This window comes from Centropristis striata, chromosome 6 (genome assembly GCF_030273125.1).
Source record: "Centropristis striata isolate RG_2023a ecotype Rhode Island chromosome 6, C.striata_1.0, whole genome shotgun sequence".
Taxonomy (NCBI): domain Eukaryota; kingdom Metazoa; phylum Chordata; class Actinopteri; order Perciformes; family Serranidae; genus Centropristis; species Centropristis striata.
The window spans coordinates 27,385,438-27,408,930 of NC_081522.1; the positions used below are offsets into that span (position 1 = coordinate 27,385,438).

A 23,493-nucleotide genomic window follows, 5' to 3' on the forward strand; every position below is an offset into this window, starting at 1 on the left:
TTACTGTTCTATTGTTTACTACATCTCTTTGTATTGTGTTATCTATTTATTGTTGGTGCAGCACTTTGGAAACCTTGTGTTTGCTAAAATTGTGCTATATAAATAAAGTGGATTGGATTGGACTGGATGTGCACATTGCAAAATCAGTGTCTCCAATAATATCTCTGCAAGTCACAACAAGGTAAATGGTAAATGGACCTGCACTTATATATCGCTTTTCTAGTCGCTTTGCGACCACTCAAAGCGCTTTACACTACAGCAGGCTTGGAATTTCATCATTTTAGGGGCAAGGCCATTTGGCCTTCATGTTCACACTTATTTTAAGGGCACAAAGGCCACATGACAGGGCATAAAGGCCGTTTGGTTAAATTACGCTGGTTTTACCTTTCAGATTAATACCTTAACATTCTCATTCACCAAGAAACATTAATGCACAATATATTAAATATATTAGAAAGGCCCTTTTTGGAAAATGACAAATTAACCTGTTTTGAAAAGATGGCAAATCCGTATATTTTGAAAAGATGGCAAAATGAATCTCCTGCCTGTTCATCTAAGAGTAAAGAAAGAGAAATGCCTCCTCCTGCCATAAAAAAGGAACCTGCTGAGGTGAAATTTACATCAGCTAAATGTCCACCCCTTCTCCCTGAGGTAGGGAAGACGTTAGCGCTATCCCAACTAGCTAGCTATTGCTAGTTTTCATGACACAAAAATGTAAAGTTAACGAGTCGACTTTAAATAGACAAATACAATGGTAATTACCTATCAATAGTACTTTCTATAAAAACGTAAATGTTAAGTCCTGTCAAATACTACCACATACTTCAGTCACAACATATCAAAACAGCTTGTCCCGCTAGCTTACCTGTGATGCACATCAACACATGGCTCATTTGAATATTCAAATGAGCCATGCGCACACGTCTGGAAGGACGGAGAGTGGGTCGGGTTAGCGTTGTGTTTACTGGAACTTTGAACCTGGGACCTTGGCCGTAAATTGAACATTTTTTCACAGGGCATCAAGGCCAGAGAGTGGGGCAACGACGGCCATGGCCGTCGTGGCCGTCTGAAATTCGCACCCTGCACTACAGACTGCGCTCATTCACCCTTTCACGCACACATTCATACTGGTGGCAGCAGCTACCCTAAACGGTCCCCACCTGCCACCATTGGGAATTCATTCACACACCGATGAACACAGCATCGGGAGCAATTTGGGGTTCAGTATCTTGCTCAAGGATACTTCGACATGTAGGCTGCCATGGTCAGGGATCGAACCACCAACCCTTCGGTTGGGGGGCCAACCAACTCCAACCAACCAACTGAGCCACAGCTGCCCCTAGGCAGGAGGTTGTGTCTTGAATGTTTTGTTAACAGGTCAGGTCACAGATATGATGTGCTGAGCAGAAAGATAACTGTCTTCTCTGCTTGGTGACATGACGTGTCCACAATATTGATTAAACTGACAAATCAACGGATTCAAAGGAGGCACCTTTGAGGAAGAGTTCAACTTACATTTTTAGTAAACATTGCTAGGCTATAAAACTGGATTTTAGGGAAATGATACTTGGTCCAGACCTCATGAACTGACCAGCCTAATGTGATGTCAGGGACGTGTAGATTGAACCCAGAGACTCTGTAACTGCACATTTCTTGACATATTGTAATAAAATGAAGTAAAACTGAGAACTGAGACGTCTCATCATTCCCCATCAAACGATTGGCACAGAGAAATAGGTGAGGATTTTGTGTTGGAGTCAGATCATTTAATTTTAAAAGTTTCCTCAATGCATTTCTCAACAACATGAACAGCTGGAGATAAAAACAAAACACTGACCTGTAATGTAGCGTTGAACTCATGGTACAGGTCAGCATCTTCTGCAGACTCTGCTAACCTCTGAGAGAAAACAGAAAAGTCTTTATGAGTGAAATGGAGAATAAAAACAACGTGTACGCCGTGAAGGATAATCTACCCGGTAATAATGCTGGTTTCCAAACGTTTTTAGATTGATATGCCCTAAAATGAAGCAATCGTCATCATCACAGGTTACATAAAACAGAGAGCTGTGAGAATGCCATTTTATTCCATATTTTATCGTTTAAAAAAAAATCCATCAAAAGAAACACTGTTCTGCCATATAATTGACAAGAAAATACTTTATAAATGCTGCATAAATTAAAGATTTTACTATTAAATATTAAGGTATATTTTTGTTAGAGATAAGGTGTTTAGTACATTTCAGAGAGAAAAAAGTATTTTTCTACAAAAAAAATGCAAAAATTACAGTGAAGGCTTGTATATATATTGCAGTATATTTTACAGTGGAGTAATGCATTTTTTTTTAATGTAAAAAATATTGTTTTGGCTGATATATACAGTGTTTCATTGTTAGTGAAACTGAATTAACCCATTTATCATTTTACGTCTTTTACTGTCATGGTTTAGCAGTTTTTCACCGTAAAATCTTAAAAAGACATTTTTTTTTACAGTGTATGAATACAGACACTCATGCAAGACTACACCAGCAACAACTGCCTATACTGCAAACCCAAACAATAGAAAACTTTATAACAGTGAGTCTTAACAACAAACACAATACATATTACACTATAGTTTTTAATGTCATGTCACACTGTGCAATATTTGATTCAGGTAATTTTAGTAATTTTGTAACTTAGGCATGCAATATTTCTCTGTGTAATGGTCTGTCTACATTGTATATACTATTTCTTCTGGTTTATGTTGCCTTCTTTCTATTTATTTTATTTTATTGATACTTCCACTTTGCAGCTGTAACACTGAAAATGTCCTAGTTGTGGAACTAATAATAGTGGGGCGGATTAGCTGAACAATCGTTCAATTTGTGATAAAAGCATGAAATTTGGTAGATGTGTTGGTGAATATGTTTCAAACAAATCTGGATATTGGTCCACCTCAAAAGCGCCCCCTAGTGGCCGTGGCAGGCATTTGTTATACGAATAAATCAATAATGAATAAATACTGCCCTTTTAATAATACCAACTGGTGATGAATTGTATATTGTTGGAAAGCCTGATTAGTCACCTTTACAACGAGGTACAGCTTGTAAGGATCGTGCATTCATGGAATGAGCAACGGGGCTAAACGTGTCGGTAGCACCCCCCAAAAATGTGCATCCCCTGTGGGGCGGATTAGCTCAATAAATCACAAGAATTGTTTATTTTGTGATAGAAGCACACAATTTGATGGATGTGTTGGTGGATATGTTTCAAACAAATCTGTATATTAGGCCATCGCAAATTCGCCCCCAAGTGGCCATAGCAGTCATTTTCTTCGTTAAAATTACAAAAAATATTCAAATTATTTCTTCAAATATTTAAAAAATGTAAACTAAATATACAAACGTAAATTAAAAAGTGTAAATACACATATTAAATTAACAAATATCCAGTTAGACACTCTTTCAGTTATTTTTCCTGCCCCACCACAATCGGGCTAGCCATCGAGCTATCTAGCAAATGGGCTAGCTAGCATTTGCTTCCTGGGACAAGCAGTGCAGTGGACTGTCCATCAAGGTATGTCTAAATATTTTTATTTCACCTGTTATGAATAAAATATGCTTTGAACATCATAAAGGCTGCAGAGAAAAACAATCATCATGGGCCTTGGCGGAAAAGTAAATTAGCAAGATAGCAAAAATAGGTACTTAAGCTAGCTAGTTAGCTTGGAACATGTATCAGTGGCTGTTGGGTGTGAAAGCTTAATAAGACACTGTTAAATTATGTACTGTGGAATGTGGACATCTCTCTCTGCACACACACACACACACACACACAGGCACACACACGAACACATACACTATATGTCATATGTCTTCTTTGCCCATGTGGTTCTTTTTTTCTTTTTTTTTTAAATGTATTTTATAACTCCATCACAGTTAGTCAGGCGGCTTAGGACCAGATTTGAGAAGAAAGGGGACACGCCGGACAAAAGCACCAACATTTTTCCACATGCTCTCTATCACCAAAGGTTTCAACTTTTGGTAGGAGCCACTTCATCAAGATTGCAGATAGGAGATGGCAGCCATATAAGCCATAAGCCATAAGTCTATGAGAACCAATATATCTTCCAAGCCACTTAGAAGGTCAATCTTGGTGTCAAAATATACATTTTCTGGGTCAAAGAATCATTTAAAGCTATTGAGAATATCACTGGATGACTCACTATAAATAATTTGTTGATCAAGATCTGACATGAGATGAAAGTGTACCCTTGATTTTTTTGGGCAGTGTACATGGCAGCTAATCCACACTCTCCCGTGAACATTGATTCCAAACAGTTTCAACTCAGGATACCCTGCCGCAGCATTTGAAGCGAGTTGCCCAGTCTTTGTGAAAAAGAACATATCTATTTGATCAAATAATCATCTAGTGGTATTCTCAATAGCTTTAAATGATTCCTGGACCCAAAAAATGTATATTTTGACACAAAGATTGATCTTCTAAGTGGCTTGGAAGATATAGCATTTCTCATAGACTTTATATGGCTGCCATCACCGCAATCTTGATGAAGTGGCTCCTACTAAAAATTGAAACCTATAATGATTGAGAGTATGTGGAAAAAATTTGGTGCTTTTGTCGCCTGACTAAGTCACACACCTCAGTACAAGGATTTTGCCAGAAAGAGTAACCTGCTACAAGTAACCCGAGTAGATTTTTTAAAATGTATGATTTTTTTCTCTGTCTAAATGTGTTTTATTTTTATTGTTGCAGGTCATACAATATTGAAAATTATTTTTTCTTTTTAAGGAGCAACAGAAGAATACAAGCCAAAGAGGAGGCCGTAGCCTGTGAATGGGAATATCAAGACCTAATAAAATGTTATACAAAGTTGTTCTTTGATGTTCTTTTCTATTAGACTGTAATAAAGCTTTTGTCACTTTAACATGTCTCTAAATTATATTTGTGGTGCTGAAAACATGAAACAGCAGCTGTAGGGTAGGCAAAGCATTCCACGCCAGTAACCACCTCAATTTTTTTTAAAAATGGCCGCCACAGCCATCAGAATTTTTTTTTGCGATGGCCCAATATCCAGATTCATTATAAACTATAAAGGAATATCTTATCTCTTATATTATCTTAAAATGTGTGTCAATATTGGCCATGTATTTTAGAGAGGAAGAGAAATATGTTGAGAAAATGTTTGCTAAAGCCTCAAATCACGGTCTGTAATATAAAAGGTTACAAGTTTGCATTGAAATCACAGGACGTTTATTCAAATTTTATGTATGTATAACAGCATCAAGATTATAATCATGACTGGGATGATTGACTAATAGTTTTACAGGGAGCTGCAGGAGGAGGGTTTTTTCCTTTCTGAGAAAACTGCCAACCCCAGCTTTAACTCATAACGTGTTTGTAATGTTTTTGATATTGAAATTCGTGGAAAAATATAGTTTACTGGCTTACAGTAAGCTAACAAGCAACACAGGTCAGTTTTAAACATAAAAAATAGGCAAATATAATCATTGTATGTATAATCATTTCATGTTGTAGATTGTAAAAAATGTGTGTTGTTCTATTTTGTTCTGCATTAAATACTGGAACAAACTGTCTGGGCATGATGTACACCAGTGGTGGACTCAGACTGTTTGAAGGGCCGGGGTGAAAAAATAAAAAGGGCACAACATGGGGCCCCACCAGCACGCAAAAAGCTATGATGAAATAGTCCTCATCCTTGATTATGATTGGCACTAAGTTAAAAGGAGATCCAGATTATTGATATGGTACTGACAATTGTCGGTAAAGATTTGAATAACTTTTGATCAAAGGCCTTGTGATGGTACTGACCAAGTTTGAAGTAGACTAACCCTAGCCCTAACCCTAATTAGGGTTAGGGCTTTGGGATCAAAAGTTATTCAAATCTTTACTGACAGTCACACTATGTGGGCGTGGCATGGCGCCAAAATATGGCGTCTCGCCATAAAACACGAGATCGTTATAACTTTTCCATTCTTTGTCCCATCTGCTCCAAACTTCTCATGCTTCGTCAGAGTACAGCCCTTAGCATTTCTACATCACATTTTTTTCAATTTTTTTTGCCACTTATGCTTTATCCACGCCCCCTTTCATAAAATGACCATGTTGCATACTTTACATAACTTCTCCAACAGATTTAATCCCATTGACTTCAAACTTGGTCAGTACCATCACAAGGCTTTGGGGAACATAACTTATCAACACCTTTACTGACCTTCACAATATGTGGCCGTGGCATGGCGGCAAAATATGGCGTCTCGCCATCTATCACCAGACTGGATAACTTCACCATACATTGTCCAATCTGTCCCAAATTTCTCACACGTGATGAGGGGCCAGCCCTGAACACACCCACGTGTCAATATTGACACACAGTCATAGCGCCCCCCGCTGGCAACAGGATGTCACATGTTTTACGCCTAGCCCGAGCAGTAGGTTTCACGTAGAGACACAAAATTTGGTACACATATGAATGATGTGGAGACGCACCAAAAAGCCTCTTGGAGCCATACCTCAAACCCAACAGGAAGTGTGCCATCTTGGTTTAAATTGATTAAATCTGTTGGAGGAGGAGCAGATGGGACAAAGTCTGTAAAAGTTATAAAGATCTGTTGTTTTATGGCGAGACGCCATATTTTGCCGCCATGCCACGCCCACATAGTGTGACTGGCAGTAAAGCTTTCAATAGCTTTTGATCCCAAAGGCCTTGTGATGCTACTGACCACATTTGAAGAGAATTGGGTGAAATCTGTAGGAGGAGTTCGTTAAAGTATGCGGCATGGAATTGGCCAAAAACAATGAAAAGAAAAATGCGATATTCAATCCAAGATGGCCGACTTCCTGTTCGTTTTCGGGTATGGGTTCTTGAGACTTTTTGGTGCGTCTTCCCATGATACATGTATGTACCAAATGTCGTGTCTCTAGGTGAAAAAATCCTATATTGTGAGGCTCTTTTGAAAATTTCAAGAGGGCGCTAGTGAGTCATTTTGCAAGGTCCATTCCCACGAATACCAGAATACGTAAATTTCACGGGAGATTGACGTATATTCCCAAAATGGTGAGTTTTTGAATATGATAAAGGCTCCAAATTAGCGATTTACTTTTGGTATGAATAATAATAATAAGAAACGGACCAATTACAATAGGGTCCTCGCACCTTCAGTGCTCGGTCCCTAATAATAATAATAATAATAATAATACATTTTATTTGGAAGGTGCCTTTCTTGGCACTCAAGGACACCGTACAAAAAAATAGAAAAAGATAGAGAAGGAAGTGTCCTCAATTGTCCCAAAAAAATAAGTAAGCAACTACTTTCACAGCATCCAATATTTTTTTACCAACACCTATTCCCAGCAGCACAAATGTATTGAATTGATAGAGGCATCACAGAGGAAGACGTGACATAAACAAAAATCAAGAATCTAGAATCAAGTAGCATTTTGGTCCTCAGCTCATTTTAAACAGAAATCACCCTGTCACCTCAAAATTAATTTTTAAGCAACGGCTCCGATGACCAGTTGAACATAAGCGAGAGATAACCAGATATTTTGCTTGTGCCTACACTGCCCTGGGCCCTTTAGAGGTCGTGGGCCCCTGGGCAATGCCCAGTTGCCCATATGGTTAATCCGGCCTTGACCATGGCACCAGAAGGGCAGAAGGCCACTTGAAGGGCACTCATTCATTTTTTTCATGTGTAAAGAGCAGCCAATAAGGCACTTCCTCTTGTTTTCACCACTCTTGAGGCACTTTATCGCGCTTTTTCAACCATGGAGGCATGAGGGGGGGGGGCCACTCCTGCCCCACCCGAGTCTGCCACTGATGTACACATTACTGCATAGACCAGGGATGGGCAACTTAAATGCTGCAGGGGGCCAAAATTTTTCATCGTCACTACCACAGGTCCACATATAGGACCGTGCACTTAACCAGATATGATGAAACTGCAATTTTAAATATGTTTACGTTGCAGTAACTTAACATATTTCATGCTCAAATGCATGTATAACAGTATAAATAGGAATACAAAAGGTTTGAAGCAAATAAAAAACAACCACTTACTGTGATTTCTTTTTTTTTCAGTGTAAGAACAGCAGACCAACATTAATAATAAGAAGTAATTTTGTGCATTTTTACACTGCACTTTTAAGATTTCGTGCTCAAATGCATGTAGTTGTACTGAGGGCCACTTCAAGTGAGGGTGCGGGCCGTATGTGGCCCCCGGGCCGCCAGTTGCCCATCCCTGGCACAGACTCTTGCTGTCATAAGTGCAGAATAATTTGGGATATTTTGCCTTCATTTTTGTACAGTTTGAGAAGTGACTGGTTGTCCATCTTTACATACAGTCGGATAATACAGAAGTGCTTTGCATTCTGGGGAATAGGGATCCTGCTTTTTGCCTCGTCCCCTAACGTCATGAGAAATGTGACATTAATCACTCTGATCCATGCAGCACTCTGTCTTGTGCATCACATTTAAGTTTCCTCTTCGTCTTCACCTTCACTGACTTCATCTTGCTTCCCAACATTCGCTCAATTTCATCCGAGTATTCCTTCACCAGGTCGCCTCCATCCACCTCCACGATCTTCACGATGGACTCCACATCCTTCAATTTCTGAGAGGAAACAAATACAAATTTGATTTATATAATTTGTTTGATTTGTATATTAAACTTCACACTGCAAAAAAGGTGTGTCTAAACACAAGATAAAAACACTAAATCTGAGGGAAATGATCTTGCTGCATAGACAGATAATTTCACTTGACAAGATTTCTTAAATGAAAATTATTAAATCTAGAAATAAGCATGTTGAACACTTCTTGTCAAGTGAAATTATCTGTCCATGCAGCAATATCACTTCCCTCAGATTTAGTGTTTTTATCTTAGTTTCTGCACTTTTTGTAGTGAAGAAACTAATGTAATTCTACTGTTTGTGTTTTCAAAAGGATTTTGATTAAACTAAGCAAAGGGTTTCAGAATATAATTTGCAAATGAGTTATGAAATATCATATCTTGTTTGTAGCACAAATGAAGGAACATTTTAAACCTTTTCACTCCAATGCTTGTTTTGATTCCAGAATGTTTCGACAAAGTAGGTAAAAAGGTGAAATAGTGACATTGATCTAATGCTGCTGTTCTTGTCAGATAATTCGGATTGAGAGACTCACTCTCAGATTAAATCGTTCGCTGTGATGTGATGTTTGTTTTTACAGCAAGGCTCTCTAAGGTAATCAGGTCACTTTCTCTGGATCAAGAAGCTCGAGGTGGAGATCAGCCAGCTCAGAGGAGCGATGAGGGACAGCCCTGTCTGGTTATTTACACTCTGGATCACTCAATTAAGTCATGGCAAATCCCAATTAGTCCAAGCAACCCATTTACTGACACGAATACATGCAGAGCCAGACATTTGGTGTTACCTCAGCAGATATGCATCCATTCACACAGAAACACCTGTAACTGTAACTGATGGAGGTTATTTCCAGGCTGATGAATCTCAGCCTGTTTTTGGATCGAAGGCCAAAATGTTGAAGGAATTTTAAAATGAAACGTTCTGCAGAAAAAGAAGTGTTGACTGTAAAATGACTCCCGTATAGAAACTCAGAACGGCCAAGCTTGCATTATTTAAAATGGCGTTATCTTATGATGACGAGATTATTTTGTTATCTTGACAAAAGTAGTTTTGAAGATAATCAACCAATTTACATAAGACAACAAAAGGGGATTTCCTCTTCTTACTTGAAAACTTTACACTTTAAAAAAACAAAACTTGTTTTTACAGTAAAAAACAGCAGCTGTGGTTTCCTAGGACTTTACCGTAATAAATACGGTGCAAGTTTTTATAATATTACGGTAAAATGATATTAGGACTGTTGATTTCATGTCAGATTGTCATTTCATTCCATATACCGTAAAAAATAAAACGTTTTCCCATCAAAAGAAACGCTGTTCTGCCATATAATTGACAAGAAAATATTTTATAAATGCTGCATAAATTAAAGGTTTTACCATTAAATATTACAGTATGTTTTTGGTGCCAGTGTATTTTACAGTGGAGTAATCAGTTTTTCAAAAAACAAAACTGTAAAAATACTAGTTTGGCTGATATATACATTTACGGTGTTTCATTGTTACTGAAACTGAATTAACCCATTTATCATTTTACGGTCTTTTACTGTCATGGTTTAGCAGTTTTTCATCAAATCTACAGACATTTTTACAGTGTATCAAAGATCAGGAGTTCCATGCCAGAGTGCAAAGAAAGCGTTTTCACAACTATATCAACTGATTTAAGTTGAAATTCTCAGACCTAGGAGTGGCCATTATTGGACAACAGACTGTCAACCGGTGTCTGTGGGCTATTTGAGATGCTGTGGGCGTCACCATCTGCAGTGGGACAGGCTTGGAAGTCTTGCAGCAAACCGGATGGCCTTAATAATGTCTTTACCTCTGCCTTCATAATAGGCTTTATTTGAGCAGCTGCTGGCTGAAGCAGAGAAATGAAAACCTCTCATCTTAGGCTATTATAAGAAGAGATTGTCTGCTCTGATTATGTAACAGCTGCAAATAAAAAAACATATGCCTTAATTTAGGTTCTCATAATGAATTATGTTGTTCTCTCAAGAAATATACTAATCTGCATCTTTAGGTTGAGAATGATGATTGTTTAGTGGGTGTTTGGTTAAACCGATGGCCAGCTGAGCAATGAGAGAATTGAGAGATGAGAGAGTACATATTTCTTTGTAAGAATTCTTTAAATAAGTAAAAATATACTGGCACTGGAAAACCAATAATATGTTGAAATAAGTCCAAATATACTTATTTTGAGCAATTGTGGCTTGAAAAGCCTAACATTAAAATAAACGAGCAATAATTGAAACTAGCACGTTTTTTTCTCATTTCCGTATCTGTGGGTAGATACTGGTGGTAGAAAATGCTTTTGAAATAGCATTTAAACTACATGCAACTAAAACTCTCAACTGGAACCAATATTTTGGGGAACAACTCACAATATTTAACAGTTGAATAGATTGTAAAACATGAAAAAGCTCACAATGTTAATCCTAAAAACAAGTTTTTACACAAGACTGAAATCCCTGTGAAGAGGTTATTCAGTTATTTTTGTTACAAAAAGACACATTCTTAAAATGAGCTCATCAGCTAGAAAGGTGTAACTGATATAGTGGCGGTGTGGTCTTCTGCTTCAAGGTTGGATGTGTTGTGTGTTCAGAGATGCTCTTTTGCAGACCTTGGTTGTAACGAGTGGTTATTTGAGTTCCTGTTGCCTTTCTATTATCTCCAACCATTCTGACTATTCTCCTGTGACCTCTGGCATCAACAAGACCAAGAGAACTGCCGCTCACTGGATATTTTCTTCAGACCATGAAAACCAAAGTGGATCAGCAGTTTGTGAAATACTCAGACCAGCCCGTCTGGCAACAACAACCATGCCATGTTCAAAGTCACTTAAATCACCTTTCCTCCGCATTCTGATGCTCGCTTTGAGCTACAGCAGCTCCTCTTCACCATGTCTACAAGCCTAAATGCATTGAGTTGCTGCCATGTGATTGACTGATAAGATAATTGCATGAACGAGCAGTTGCACAGGTATACGTAATGAAGTGGCTGGTTAGTGTACTTGCGTACTTGTAAGGCTTTATTATCTTCTCATGGTGTTAACCCATTTAAGCCGGGAAAGCATTACTGCATTTCTACCATTAAAACCAGGGGCGCTGTTGTGTTATTCTACCATTAAAGCCGGGAAAGCAGATACGTCGTATTGTAGTATTTGTAGTTTTTTTCACCTATTTTTGGTCTCTTGGCCAACGAAATGCATCAGAATACATGCAGGAGTGTCGCAATGCAACATGGGACTTTTCCAGAACTTTGAAATTATGGCGGAAGACGACTATAGTGGAGGGAGCTCAAAAGTAAGTGACGGAAGCGATCTTGACCAGGATTTATGGATGAGGAATATGTTTTTAGATGACATATTTTCACTGAAGAACAGACAGATTTGTGGCCATCTAGAGATAATTACAATAATAATACTAATTGATTGTGATGATGATATAAGAAATCAAGACGGTTTATTACTTTACGCGTCGTTAAGTACCCTGAAAAGTGCAATATAGATAAAATGTATTATTATTATTATTATTTATTTATTATTATTATGATAATGATAATAATAATAATAATAATTATTATTATTATTATTATTATTATTATTATTATTATTATTATTATTATTATTATTAATAATAATAATAATAATAATAATAATAATAATAATAATAATAATAATAATAATTATTATTATTATTATTATTATTATTATTATTATTATTATTATTATTATTATTATTATTAATAATAATAATAATAATAATAATAATAATTATTATTATTATTATTATTATTATTATTATTATTATTAATAATAATAATAATTACAGTAGGCTAATGAGAACTATGTCTATTTCTTCTAATGGTCATATCATGTTTGCATCTTGCTAATGGGCATGTATTAGTATTATGCATAGCATTTTTATTCAGTCAAATGTAACATTTGCTGAGTATGTGGATTTAAAAAAAAAAACTTTATTGAAGGTTTGGACAAATAAACTCAACTTCTCATGAAAGCCACGGGTATAAGCTCTCAAATACTTTTTGAATTTAATTTCTATCTGCTACAGAGGCTGAAAAATCTTCTGTTGAATTTCCAGAAAAACTTCAGGTTTTAGGGGGTTTCTTTCAAAATCGCCCAGAGGTTTTCCAGGCATTTTTTCCAGGTGTTTTAGGCCTAAATGGGTTAAAACAAAACAAAATGCATCACCTTGTGCTGCATCTTCTGGTCCAGGTGTGTAGTTGTTTAGGAAATGATGACTAAAATGTTTGAGTCCTTTGGAACCTTTTGAGTCCTTAATTATTTATTTATTTATTATTATCCCATTTTCTTCTACGGGGTTGTTGTGTGTGTTGAGCCTGCCGCTTCTCTGTCTGTTGTATCACGCACTCGCCACCAGAGAGAGAGAGAGACAGAGTGAGAGAGAGACAGAGTGAGAGAGAGACAGAGTGAGATAGAGACAGAGAGAGACAGAGAGAGAGAGAGACAGACAGAGAAGCCGATGCCCCCTGGATAACTGAGGAGATGTGACAGTGGAGCAACTTGAACCTGTGAGTTATGGTCTAACTAGTCGCCGTCCACTTATTCGCTTAAATATGGGTCATATTTCAGAAAATCGCTATTTTAGTCAATGTGTCAGCTTCCATCGGCTGCAGCTCTGCTGTATCACGGCTCTATTTTTACCGGACATCGGAGCACGGCGCAGGAAACCATGTACAAAATCCTTTTTTTTTTTTCTTCTTTTTTTTCAAATAAATTAAAAAAATAAAATGCTCCGTGTTTACGGCGGATCATATTTCCCTCACTACAGGTCTGAGGTTTAAACATCACAAAATAGGCAGATCAACAGGTCTGCACCGAGTTGTTGTCCTACTTTCTTCTGTAGAGGAAGGTCTGGTGGTGAGACTATTTCCTACTACTCTTCTGGATTAAAATGAGGTGTTTTTGGTTTTGTGGTTCTTACAACCCCTACAGTGTGGGCTGTTTATCATGCCACAGTTCTGAAACCTGTTATTCTAGTCTAGATATGAAGTTTATTGTGACTTTGCTACTACTGTGTGGACTAACAAAATAATAATGTAAATAATAATAGCTAATAATAATAATAATAATATTATTATTATTATTAATGATATTAATAATAATAATAATAATAATAATAATAATAATAATAATATAGTAATTTCAGCATTCCAGGGATATAAACTGTAGGTTATCTGTGTTTGAAATATTATATTATCATTATTATATTACCAAATAAAATGTTATATTATTTCCATATTGTGTGAAGGGCTGCGCTTTTCTGACTTTGAGCCCCTGTCCCTCTATAATCATGTGCACGTCCCTGCTCCGGGTCATCAATAATGTGTTGATCCTTTATTTCCAACGAGCTGCGATCAGACCACTGTATAATCAGAGAAGGTTTGATGCTCCTACCACAATCTGCTTCTACCAGGAAAGTAAATATTAAGTTATTTTGAGCAATATATTGAAAATTCTGCAATGACAAATTAGGCGATGACTCGTACTACTCGACAGATGGAAGCTTGTAGTTTTGTAGTTTTCTTATGGATCCAACATGACTGCAGCAGACGCGAAGCTCTCTTTGGATCTAGCTGTAGACAGCGTTCTAGATAGTTTAGAGCCAAAGTTTATTTCAAAAGAAGAATAACGTTTGACTTTACACTCCTGTGTCACCACGAAAAAGGATGTTTTTTGCCTTGCTTCCAACAGGATTTGGCAAAAGCCTAATCTACAAACTAGCCCCGCGACCGCTCATTGCTGTAACGCCGGTGATCTCGATGCGAGCTGGGGGACAGCGGAGCCGCTGAGAGAGCTGAAGCAGGTTGTTTGCCCATAAAATCAGTGGATGTGTGTGGCTGAATAACATGAGGGGGAAATAAGGCATAAAACTAAATAATCTTGCAGAAAGCGAGAACTGGAGAAGCACAGCAGGAAGCAACCCCCCTCACTTCAACAATCTCACACACACACACACACACACACACACACATTTCTACACATAGACTGTGAGCTGAAACTATAGAGCAGCCAGAGCCAGAACATGCTGCAGAAAAGTGTTGCAGAAGCAGAATTGAGCATTTTAGTCCCAAAGTAGAGATGGGCTAGTCTAGCTATGTTAACATCAGTCTTCTTGCTCGATGCCTCCTTGAATTTCTGTCACTTTACATACGTCATCTGGTATAATTGATACGACCGGCTAAGAGCTACGTACAGACGCTTATGATAGACATTCATAGCGCACAATAAACGGCTCTGGACGATCGTAAACCACGCCTCCTCTACGGAAAAATGAAAAGGTGGTCTCCAGACTATATCTCATTTGTGATACTCTGGCGTTAGCCAGGCTAGCAAATTACAACATTTTCATGGTAAAGGACAAGGAAACTACAACAAGATAAAACCAGAAAGTCAAAAAGAAAGAATCTCAAGTTATTAAACTTTGGGTTCACTTTGTTTTCTGCTGCTGCCGGGCAGTTTGTTGTCACTGCAGGAGGTGGTTGTGTGTTTCTGAAAGCAGACAAACTGCCTGTGATAAATCTAAATCTGACAGATAAATGGATGAATGTCTAAAATCAGAACACAAATCCTGACGCTGGTAAAGAGGGCTTGGTCCTCAATCTGGGCATTACCATGATCCCTGTTTGTGTGTGTGTGTGTGTGCGTGTAAACACACCAACACAGACAGACAGACAGACACACACACAGACAGATAGACACTATCACACAGACAAACACAGCTCTCATCGCTCTTTGTTCCCAGGTCAACCAGTCTGCTTGCCTTCTGACCTGATTGACGTTCAGCTGCATTTCATGACTTTCTTTTACTTCTATTGAACAAATAGGAAAATGCATTATATCATCTGAGGACATCTGATGACTCTTATCCAAAACAAACCGCCCTCCTGCATACTATTTTAAGCAAAATCAAGTAAACAAAATGGTCAAGTTAACATGTCAAGCAATTTACATGTTTATTTGTGAATGAATTGTTATCTAAAAGCCTGTGGACTGATTTCAATATAGAGGACAATCCAAAGTATGAGATGTTTACATGCAACTGTGTGCCCTGGTAGCCTCTAACACCAGCGTGGGTGAATGAGCGCAGTCTGTGCTCCCCTACATAGTCTAACTGCAGTAACTACTCAAAGGGTAAAACTGAGAAAAACTGCTTTAAAGTTTTTTAATTTCTTTTAACTGGCCAGCCAAATGGGTTATAGGTAGGTAAGTGATATGACACTTATTTCTACATGTATTGATTATGTAATATTTATGCTAAAAAAACAGAGTGCAGTAACTACAATGTTATTATCTTCTTTTAGTGCTTATATTTTGTTTTCATTAAATTAATATTTTCAAATTGATTTTGTTATAAGTGTATTTAAAAGTGTTTAACAGCTCTATTCAGAGATTTGTGTATTTTAGACTTAATGTCATAAAGTAATGTTATATTTTAGTCTTAATATCATTTTATCTCACTTTCTTACTTCATCACTATCTAGATAAATGGTAAATGGAGTGCACTTATATAGCGCTTTTTATCCAAATCGCTTTACACTACACTACGCTCATTCACCCACTCACACACACATTCATACTGGTGGCCCAGTCTACCAGGGCACACTGGTGCCACCTGCCACCATTGGATTCATTCTCACACAGATGAACGCAGCATCGGGAGCAATTTTGGGTTCAGTATCTTGCTCAAGGATACTTCGACATGTAGGCTGCCATGGTCGGGGATCGAACCACCAACCTTCCGATCAGACGACGACCATTCTACCAACGGAGCCACAGCCGCCCCATAATAACTTCCCTCTCAAATAAACTTAAAATTTCTATAATTTTTATGTATAAATTAGTATATCCGAAGCAGACCGTGGTAAGTGCAATTTACTTGGTTTTGAGTTGGATGTTGTGGTTTTTATATCATTATTTCTCTGAAATAAAGCAAAATTGAAATCTAAAACTTTGTCACAAGATAAAACAGACATCAACAGGTTCATTTTTAGTTATAACCCAATTTCGACCAAAAATGTAGTTACTGCAGTTAGGCTTGGTAGGGCAGTGTAGTGTAAAGCATTTTGGATAAAAGCGCTATATAAGTGCAGTCCATTTACCATTTACCATAATGATTCACTAGTTCCTCGTTTGGTGGTTAGCACCAGGGTCACTGGCCTGCAGCTCTTCTGTGTGGAGTCTGCATGTTCTCACTGATTCAGCGTGGGTTCTCTCCGGGTTCTCTGCTTCCTTCCACAGTCCAAAAACATGGAGCTTAGGTTGAATTAGCGACTCTAAATTGTCTTTAGGTGTGAATGAGAGTGTGACTGGTTGTCTGTGTGATTAAACTCTGGCGACCTGTCCAGGTCGAATGCAACCCGAGTTTGGATAATCGGTTAAAGATAATTGATTGATAGATAGTTCCTCATTTGTTCCTCAGCCATTTATTAATTGACTCAACATTAACTAATCATTAACTTCTCTACAAATTTAATTAGGAGATAATTAACTAATAGTCCACTTGCAGTTCCTCTTTGTTTCTCAATTACCTAATCATTAACTAATTATTCACTTTCACTACTCTGATTTCAGTTAACCACTGACAAAGTAACACAGTAAGCCTACTGTGTTACTTTGTCAGTAAGAACATTTTCATTTTCAGACCAAAGCTGCCAGTTTTGAGATGCGTTGCAGATAATTTCCTTAAAACTTAACAGAGATTTAATGTCCCTTAATGTCCCAGTTTGTCAGTACAGCGGTTGTGCTCCTTCAGTTCCTACCAACTCCCTGAGGCCCTAACTGGGGATTTCCACCGGGCGCGTTACAGCCGCGGAACGGCTCCACCGCGGTTTTGCTCCGTCTTCTGCCCGGCGTCAATTCACACCGGGCGAGTTACGGCCGCAGAGCGGCAGCATAGCGAGCCAGCCTTATACACGCGAGATAACGAGAACACGCGATAAACTGTGTGTAAACAAACAAGTAAACGACAACAACAACAACAACAACAACCAACAGCTTACTTTGCTTCTCTGACGTGGAAGATCTGTTGATCTGACCATCTATCCTTATAAAAAACAATATGTCATACAGGGCTGCCAAGTTTCAGAAAATGACAAGAGTGAGACTCTAGCACCATGATGCCTTTGGCCTTTTAACGTCGATTTATTCCTTAAGACTGATGTCCTCACCTACATGCCAGCGGCCAGGGGCGAGTCGAGGGTCAGAGCTTTAGGGCTGCTGAGCACCCATTGAGCCCCGCTGCCACCACACACCCTCAATCAACAGTCATTAGAATTGATTAGATTGAACTTTATTGTCACTGAACAAAGTAACAGCTACTTGGACAACAAAATGCAAAATATAGGCCATCTTTCTCTCTTTCCCATGGCACTTTTTTGGTCATTTTGTGTCTTTTTTAGTTATTTTGTGTCTTTTTTTGGTCATTTTGTGTCCTTTTTAGTTATTTTCTGTCTTTTTTCTGTCATTTTGTGTCTTTAAGTAATTTAGTTTTTTGTCATTTTGTGTCCTTTTTAGTTATTTTGTGTCTTTTTTGTTTTTTTTGTGTCTTTTTTAGGTCATTTTGTGTCTTTTTTAAAAGTAATTCAGGTTTTTTTCTGTCATTTTGTGTGTTTTTTTAGTTATTTTGTGTCTTTTTTCTGTCATTTTGTGTCTTTTTAGTTATTTTGTGTCTTTTTTGTTCATTCTGTGTCTTTTTTAGTAATGTTGTGTCTTTTTTTAGTAATGTGTCTTTTTTCTGTCGTTTTGTGTCTTTTTTAAGTAATTTAGGTTTTTTTCTGTCACTTTGTGTGATTTTTTTCATTATTTTATGTCTTTTTTTGGTCATTTTGTGTCCTTAATAGTTATTTTGTGTCTTTTTAGGTCATTTTGTGTCTTTTTTAAGTAGTTTAGTTTTTTTTTGTCATTTTGTGTCCTTTTTAGTTATGTTGTGTCTTTTTTTGGTCATTTTGTGTCTTTTTAAGGTCATTTTGTGTCTTTTTTAGTAATTTCATTAGTCATTAATTTCATAGTCATTTTCTTTCTTTTTTTTAAAAAGTAATTTAGGGTTTTTTCTGTCATTTTGTGTGATTTTTTTTTAGTTATTTTGTGTCTTTTTTTTAATCTCGGACGTCTGGTCACTTATAGCATATAAGAATATTCAATTACTGTTAAGCCAACTATGAATAATAAAACATGCCAAAACATGTGTCCTTTATCATAGCTACACGTATGACAAAAAAACGAGTGAAAATCAGTAGTATTCAGTGAGGTAAGATTAATTAAATGCGCTGACAGTTACATGCTCCTGTCAAACTAATTACACTGAGTGGAGCGGATCACCACTCCAAGATGGCGGCCGAATTTCTCGCGTCACAGCAGCTGATGCTGCGTCTATTTGTCTATGGGCGTGTCTGCTCCGCCTTCCGCCATGTTTGCCAAAAGAGATAGAGCAAGAGCGCGAAGGAGAGAGATTTAATATGAAATATATTTAATGTAAAATATTTAATATGTTTGTATTAATATTTAATGTATTGTATTAATTGTATTGTAATTGAATTGCATGTCTGTATGTATGTTCTGCTTTATGCAACAAAGGTTGATACCATTCATGCCAATAAAGCTAATTTGGTTCCATTTGTACACTGTCAGAGTTAAGGATAGACCTTGAAATTTAGAATTTTGAGAAACACTGCTTTAGGGGGGTCTAAATTGATATTCACAAGTCTGTAACTCTGACACACACACACACACACACACACACACACACACACACACACACACACACACACACACACATTGAGACTAACGTTAGAGTCTCTTTTTCAAGTGTGAACTGGTCAAGAGAAGAGGCAAATAAATGTTACACAGCTCTGCAACAAATACAGGACAGTGATAGACTTATAGCAGCCTTAAAACAGTACATATTAACTAGGAAACTCAAGGAGAAACAGTGAATCAACTGTCAACAAAATTGAGTAGTTAATTACCATCTGTCTTCAAGCAACGTCGAGTGGGTTTTAAATGTCGGCGCTGTTGTGTGTGAAAGAAAGTTAGAGACGCCAAGACCCGCCTTTCGTTGCTTCTGATTGGTTTATATTGCGTGGTGCCTTCCGCGGTTGGTTAGATTTAGGCACAAAGGACTGATGGATTGGTCTGGGATTGGTTATCTCGGTCAGTCAATCAGAGTTACTCGAGATACGGCAAGCCGCGAGGACGAAAGTTTATTACCATGAAAAAAATAAATACAGAGTATTGAATGGGGAAATATAAGCGTGAGAAATGTCAAGTGTGGCGTGTGGTGTGAGAATGGGTTAAATTGCGTGACTGTCACACTCAAAGCGTGACACTTGGCAGCTCTGGACTGTCATAAATGATTGTATGATGTTCCACAACTATCAGTCTCTTGTGGTCTGTGTTGCCGATCCTCTGAGAGCCTTTGATTGATTGATTGATTGCTGATCTGGTGCCTCGGTCATAACATAATGTTGATGTGAAGTAGTTTTAGGCTGCATGAACTGCGTATTGTGTTTTTTTTAAAAGGGGGCGGAAGTGTATTACGTTGATTCTGAGTCGGACTTCCTGTCTGGTGAGATCTGCTCTGTTTAGTTTACGCGGTTTAGCAGCGGCTCGCGGAGAAAATAGAAATCAGGCTTAAGGCTCATTTGCTGAGACCGCTTTGGTAGGCCCCGTGGATGATGGGACATTTTGTTACATAAAACCAACGGATGGAAGCGTCGATAAGAGCATGGTTGTGTTGCTATGCAACAAGGAATTCACATATCACCGCAGCACATCCAGCCTCAAGTATCACCTCAAGCTTAAGCTTATGTATTCAGTCATTATTCAATGGTATACTAAAAATCCATGTGAATAAAATTACTTCTCACTGTTCTCAGGTCAAATATTTATATGCGATTAAAATGCGATTCATCTCGATTAATTAATTACAAAGCCTCTAATTAATTAGATTAATTTTTTGAATCGAGTCCCGGCCCTAGTTAAAACACGTGAATCCCCCAACTCTTTTTCCAAAATCAATTTACTACAGCTTGATTTGATATTTTAAGATTCAAACCTGACAAGAAATCTGACTGATTTTTACCTTCTGCAGCAGCAGGGAGCCGGAGTATTTGGTGGTAAGTTCTCGCAGTTCAACCGAGAACACGGACGCCCACTGCTGCACCCTGAAACACAGACAGATGACGAGTCAGCAGCTAAATACAACATGAAGTATGAAACCTACAGGACTAAAAAATAGAGCATCATTATTATCTGTAGTGGTGGTCAATGTGGAAACACAACACCAGACACAATGAAGACAATACTTGTAGGCCTGTCATGATAACTATATTGAAATATATATTGTCACAAATATTATTGCAATAAATGATATAATTGTAATTTGAAGACCAATTTATACCACTGATATAGTGATAATATAATATGATTTTAATACACATACCTTTATTATTATTAGCTTTTAATTCTCAAGAATTCACAAATGAATGTCAAAAATATATATATCTTCAATAAATAAAAGAACAGAGGAGAAATCATTTTTTATTTCTGTTCATTGGGCTTTGTGTCCCTTTCCCCAGTGCCAGATTGTTAGTGTACCATGTGTCGTTCTCTCCAGCGTTTTCCAGACCCTTGCCTGTTTTTGGACCCTGCCTTTGCCTTATCCCTTTGGAATGTTTGCCTGCCTTACCTGACTGAACTCCCGTGTACCGAACCATTGCCTGTGATTAAAGACTGGTTAATAGTTTTGGATTTTTCATGAGTTTTAGTTTTAATTTCGTTGTCAATTTTTATTTTCAAATTCAGTTCGTTTTTATTCATTTTTATAGTGAGTTTGCTAGTTTTAATTAGTTTTTATTTTTTGGAAAATCCTTAGTTTTAGTTAAGTTTTAATTAGTTTTAGTGTTAGTTTTAGTTTTTTTGTAATGGGGTATTTGTTGGGTGCGAGATTCAAAAAAGTCACTATAAATGTTCCTTTATTTCCTTTGTCTGATCCATCTCTGCCCAAATAAGTTTATTAAGTCATGAAACCAAATGGATGAACTAGATTTCATATCAACCAAAAAGGTTTACGTAAACGAAAACAAAGGACATTTTCACTATAATTTTAGTTAGTTTTAGTTAGTTTTGTAACCACACAATACAGTTTCAGTTAGTTATCGTTTTTAAAAAAAAATCAGTTTTTTTTATTTCAGTTAACGAAAATGTTTTTTCAATTCTAGTTTTCGTTATTTCTTTAGTTTTCGTTAACTACAATAACCCTGCTGGTTACCTCCTGTATCTGCCTCCAGAGTGCTGCGTTTGACTCCTCTATCCGTGCTGTTTAACAGTTGCTGCGCCCAGGTCTTAAAAATGGTCTGTAAAACCATGTTGGCTCAACACAACAGGCGATATCAAAGTCAGACAAATTTACCCATGTCATGTCCATATATCATACGATAAGTTTATTGTAATTATCCTCACAGGAAGTAAATACTACATAAAATGGTAGTTCAGTACCTTTTTTTATTTTCTTGTCATGGCAAACATTTGGCCTGCCTCACATGTGGTTAAAAGACACAAAAAAATTGCAAAAACATAGCAAACAAAACTCCATACAAAAAACTTGAAGAACTTGAACTTGAAAATGGACAGACACAAACAAGAAAATAAACTGGACAACAAACAAAATTTAAAAAACAAAACGATTTGGATGGAAGATTTGCGTGTGTGTGTGTGAATGTAAACAATGAGCAGTGCACCTTGCATGGTGACGTCCTGCAGCAGCAGCAGCAGTAGCGGTGAGTTACAGCAGAAAAAAAGGCTGTTAAATATGATGGTGATGAAAGAGATTTAGATAATCTGTTCATCTGGGTCAGAGCAGAGAGTTGCAGGTGTCTGCTCAGCACAAACTCACAATGACAAAAAAACACAACACGCACACTAAGTAAGTGAACGTTGTATCGTCAGAGCGACTGAAGTTCGAGTCATGATGCGTGTCATAAATAATCCTTTATGTTAGGCCTACAGCATTTCTGATGCTTATGTCGTCAAAGTCCTGAAAGCATGTCGCTGCAAACGGAGTTTGTTTTGTAATGTTTTTAGATTCATGACCTTGTGTAACTTCTGTGTAGATATTTAAAGCTACAGTACATCACTGAAGCTAAACTGTGTGTGTGTGTGTGTGTGTGTGTGTGTGTGTGTGTGTGTGTGAGAGAGAGAGAGAGAGAGAGAGAGAGAGAGAGAGAGAGAGAGAGAGAGAGAGTGAACTCAGAGGATTAATGCCCAGAACAGATGGATCAATAGACTCTTTACACATGCTGAGTAAACACATGCACACACACACGAACATGAACACAAACTCACACTTTGTGTCACACTATTTTTTTCTGCAAGAAACAAGATGTTCAGTCAATGATTTAAATCAATGATTTAATCTGCCTCCTTTTGACATGCTGTTGACATTATTTACAACATTTACCTGCCTTAATGTTAGTGTTCGGGTTATTGTTCTTCATTTTAAATGATCTGGAGGGTTACTGAAACAATCACAGCTACAAATAGCACTCAGAGCTAAGAGTTTACTCTTGATCTGGTGACTCAGGAGTCCACTTGACTAACTTTTCACAGATTTAGGAGCTGGTTTTAACTCTAACATTATAAAACAATAATTATCTTGTGAAATACTCTTAGTCCAAAATTGTAGGAGGCAATACTTCTCTATCACCCCTCCCCCAGTCTATGTAAAGCGTCCTTGGGTTTTTATTTATTTATTATTATTGTTGTTGTTGTTGTTGTTGTTAATAATAATAATAATAATAATAATAATAATAA

General features: G+C 37.4%; 1 protein-coding gene across 1 annotated transcript in view; it reads right to left on the reverse strand.

The window, feature by feature from the left end:
* The window catches only part of LOC131972719 (voltage-dependent calcium channel subunit alpha-2/delta-4-like), a 138,031-nt gene that overhangs the window by 109,805 nt on the left and 4,733 nt on the right, over window positions 1-23,493 (reverse strand). The window contains exons 2-4 of the mRNA XM_059334395.1: window positions 20,765-20,846; window positions 8,514-8,630; window positions 1,838-1,897 (exon numbers count right to left, since the gene is read on the reverse strand). Coding sequence (XP_059190378.1) covers window positions 1,838-1,897; window positions 8,514-8,630; window positions 20,765-20,846 — 259 coding nt within the window. The remainder of the gene's footprint in view (window positions 1-1,837; window positions 1,898-8,513; window positions 8,631-20,764; window positions 20,847-23,493) is intronic.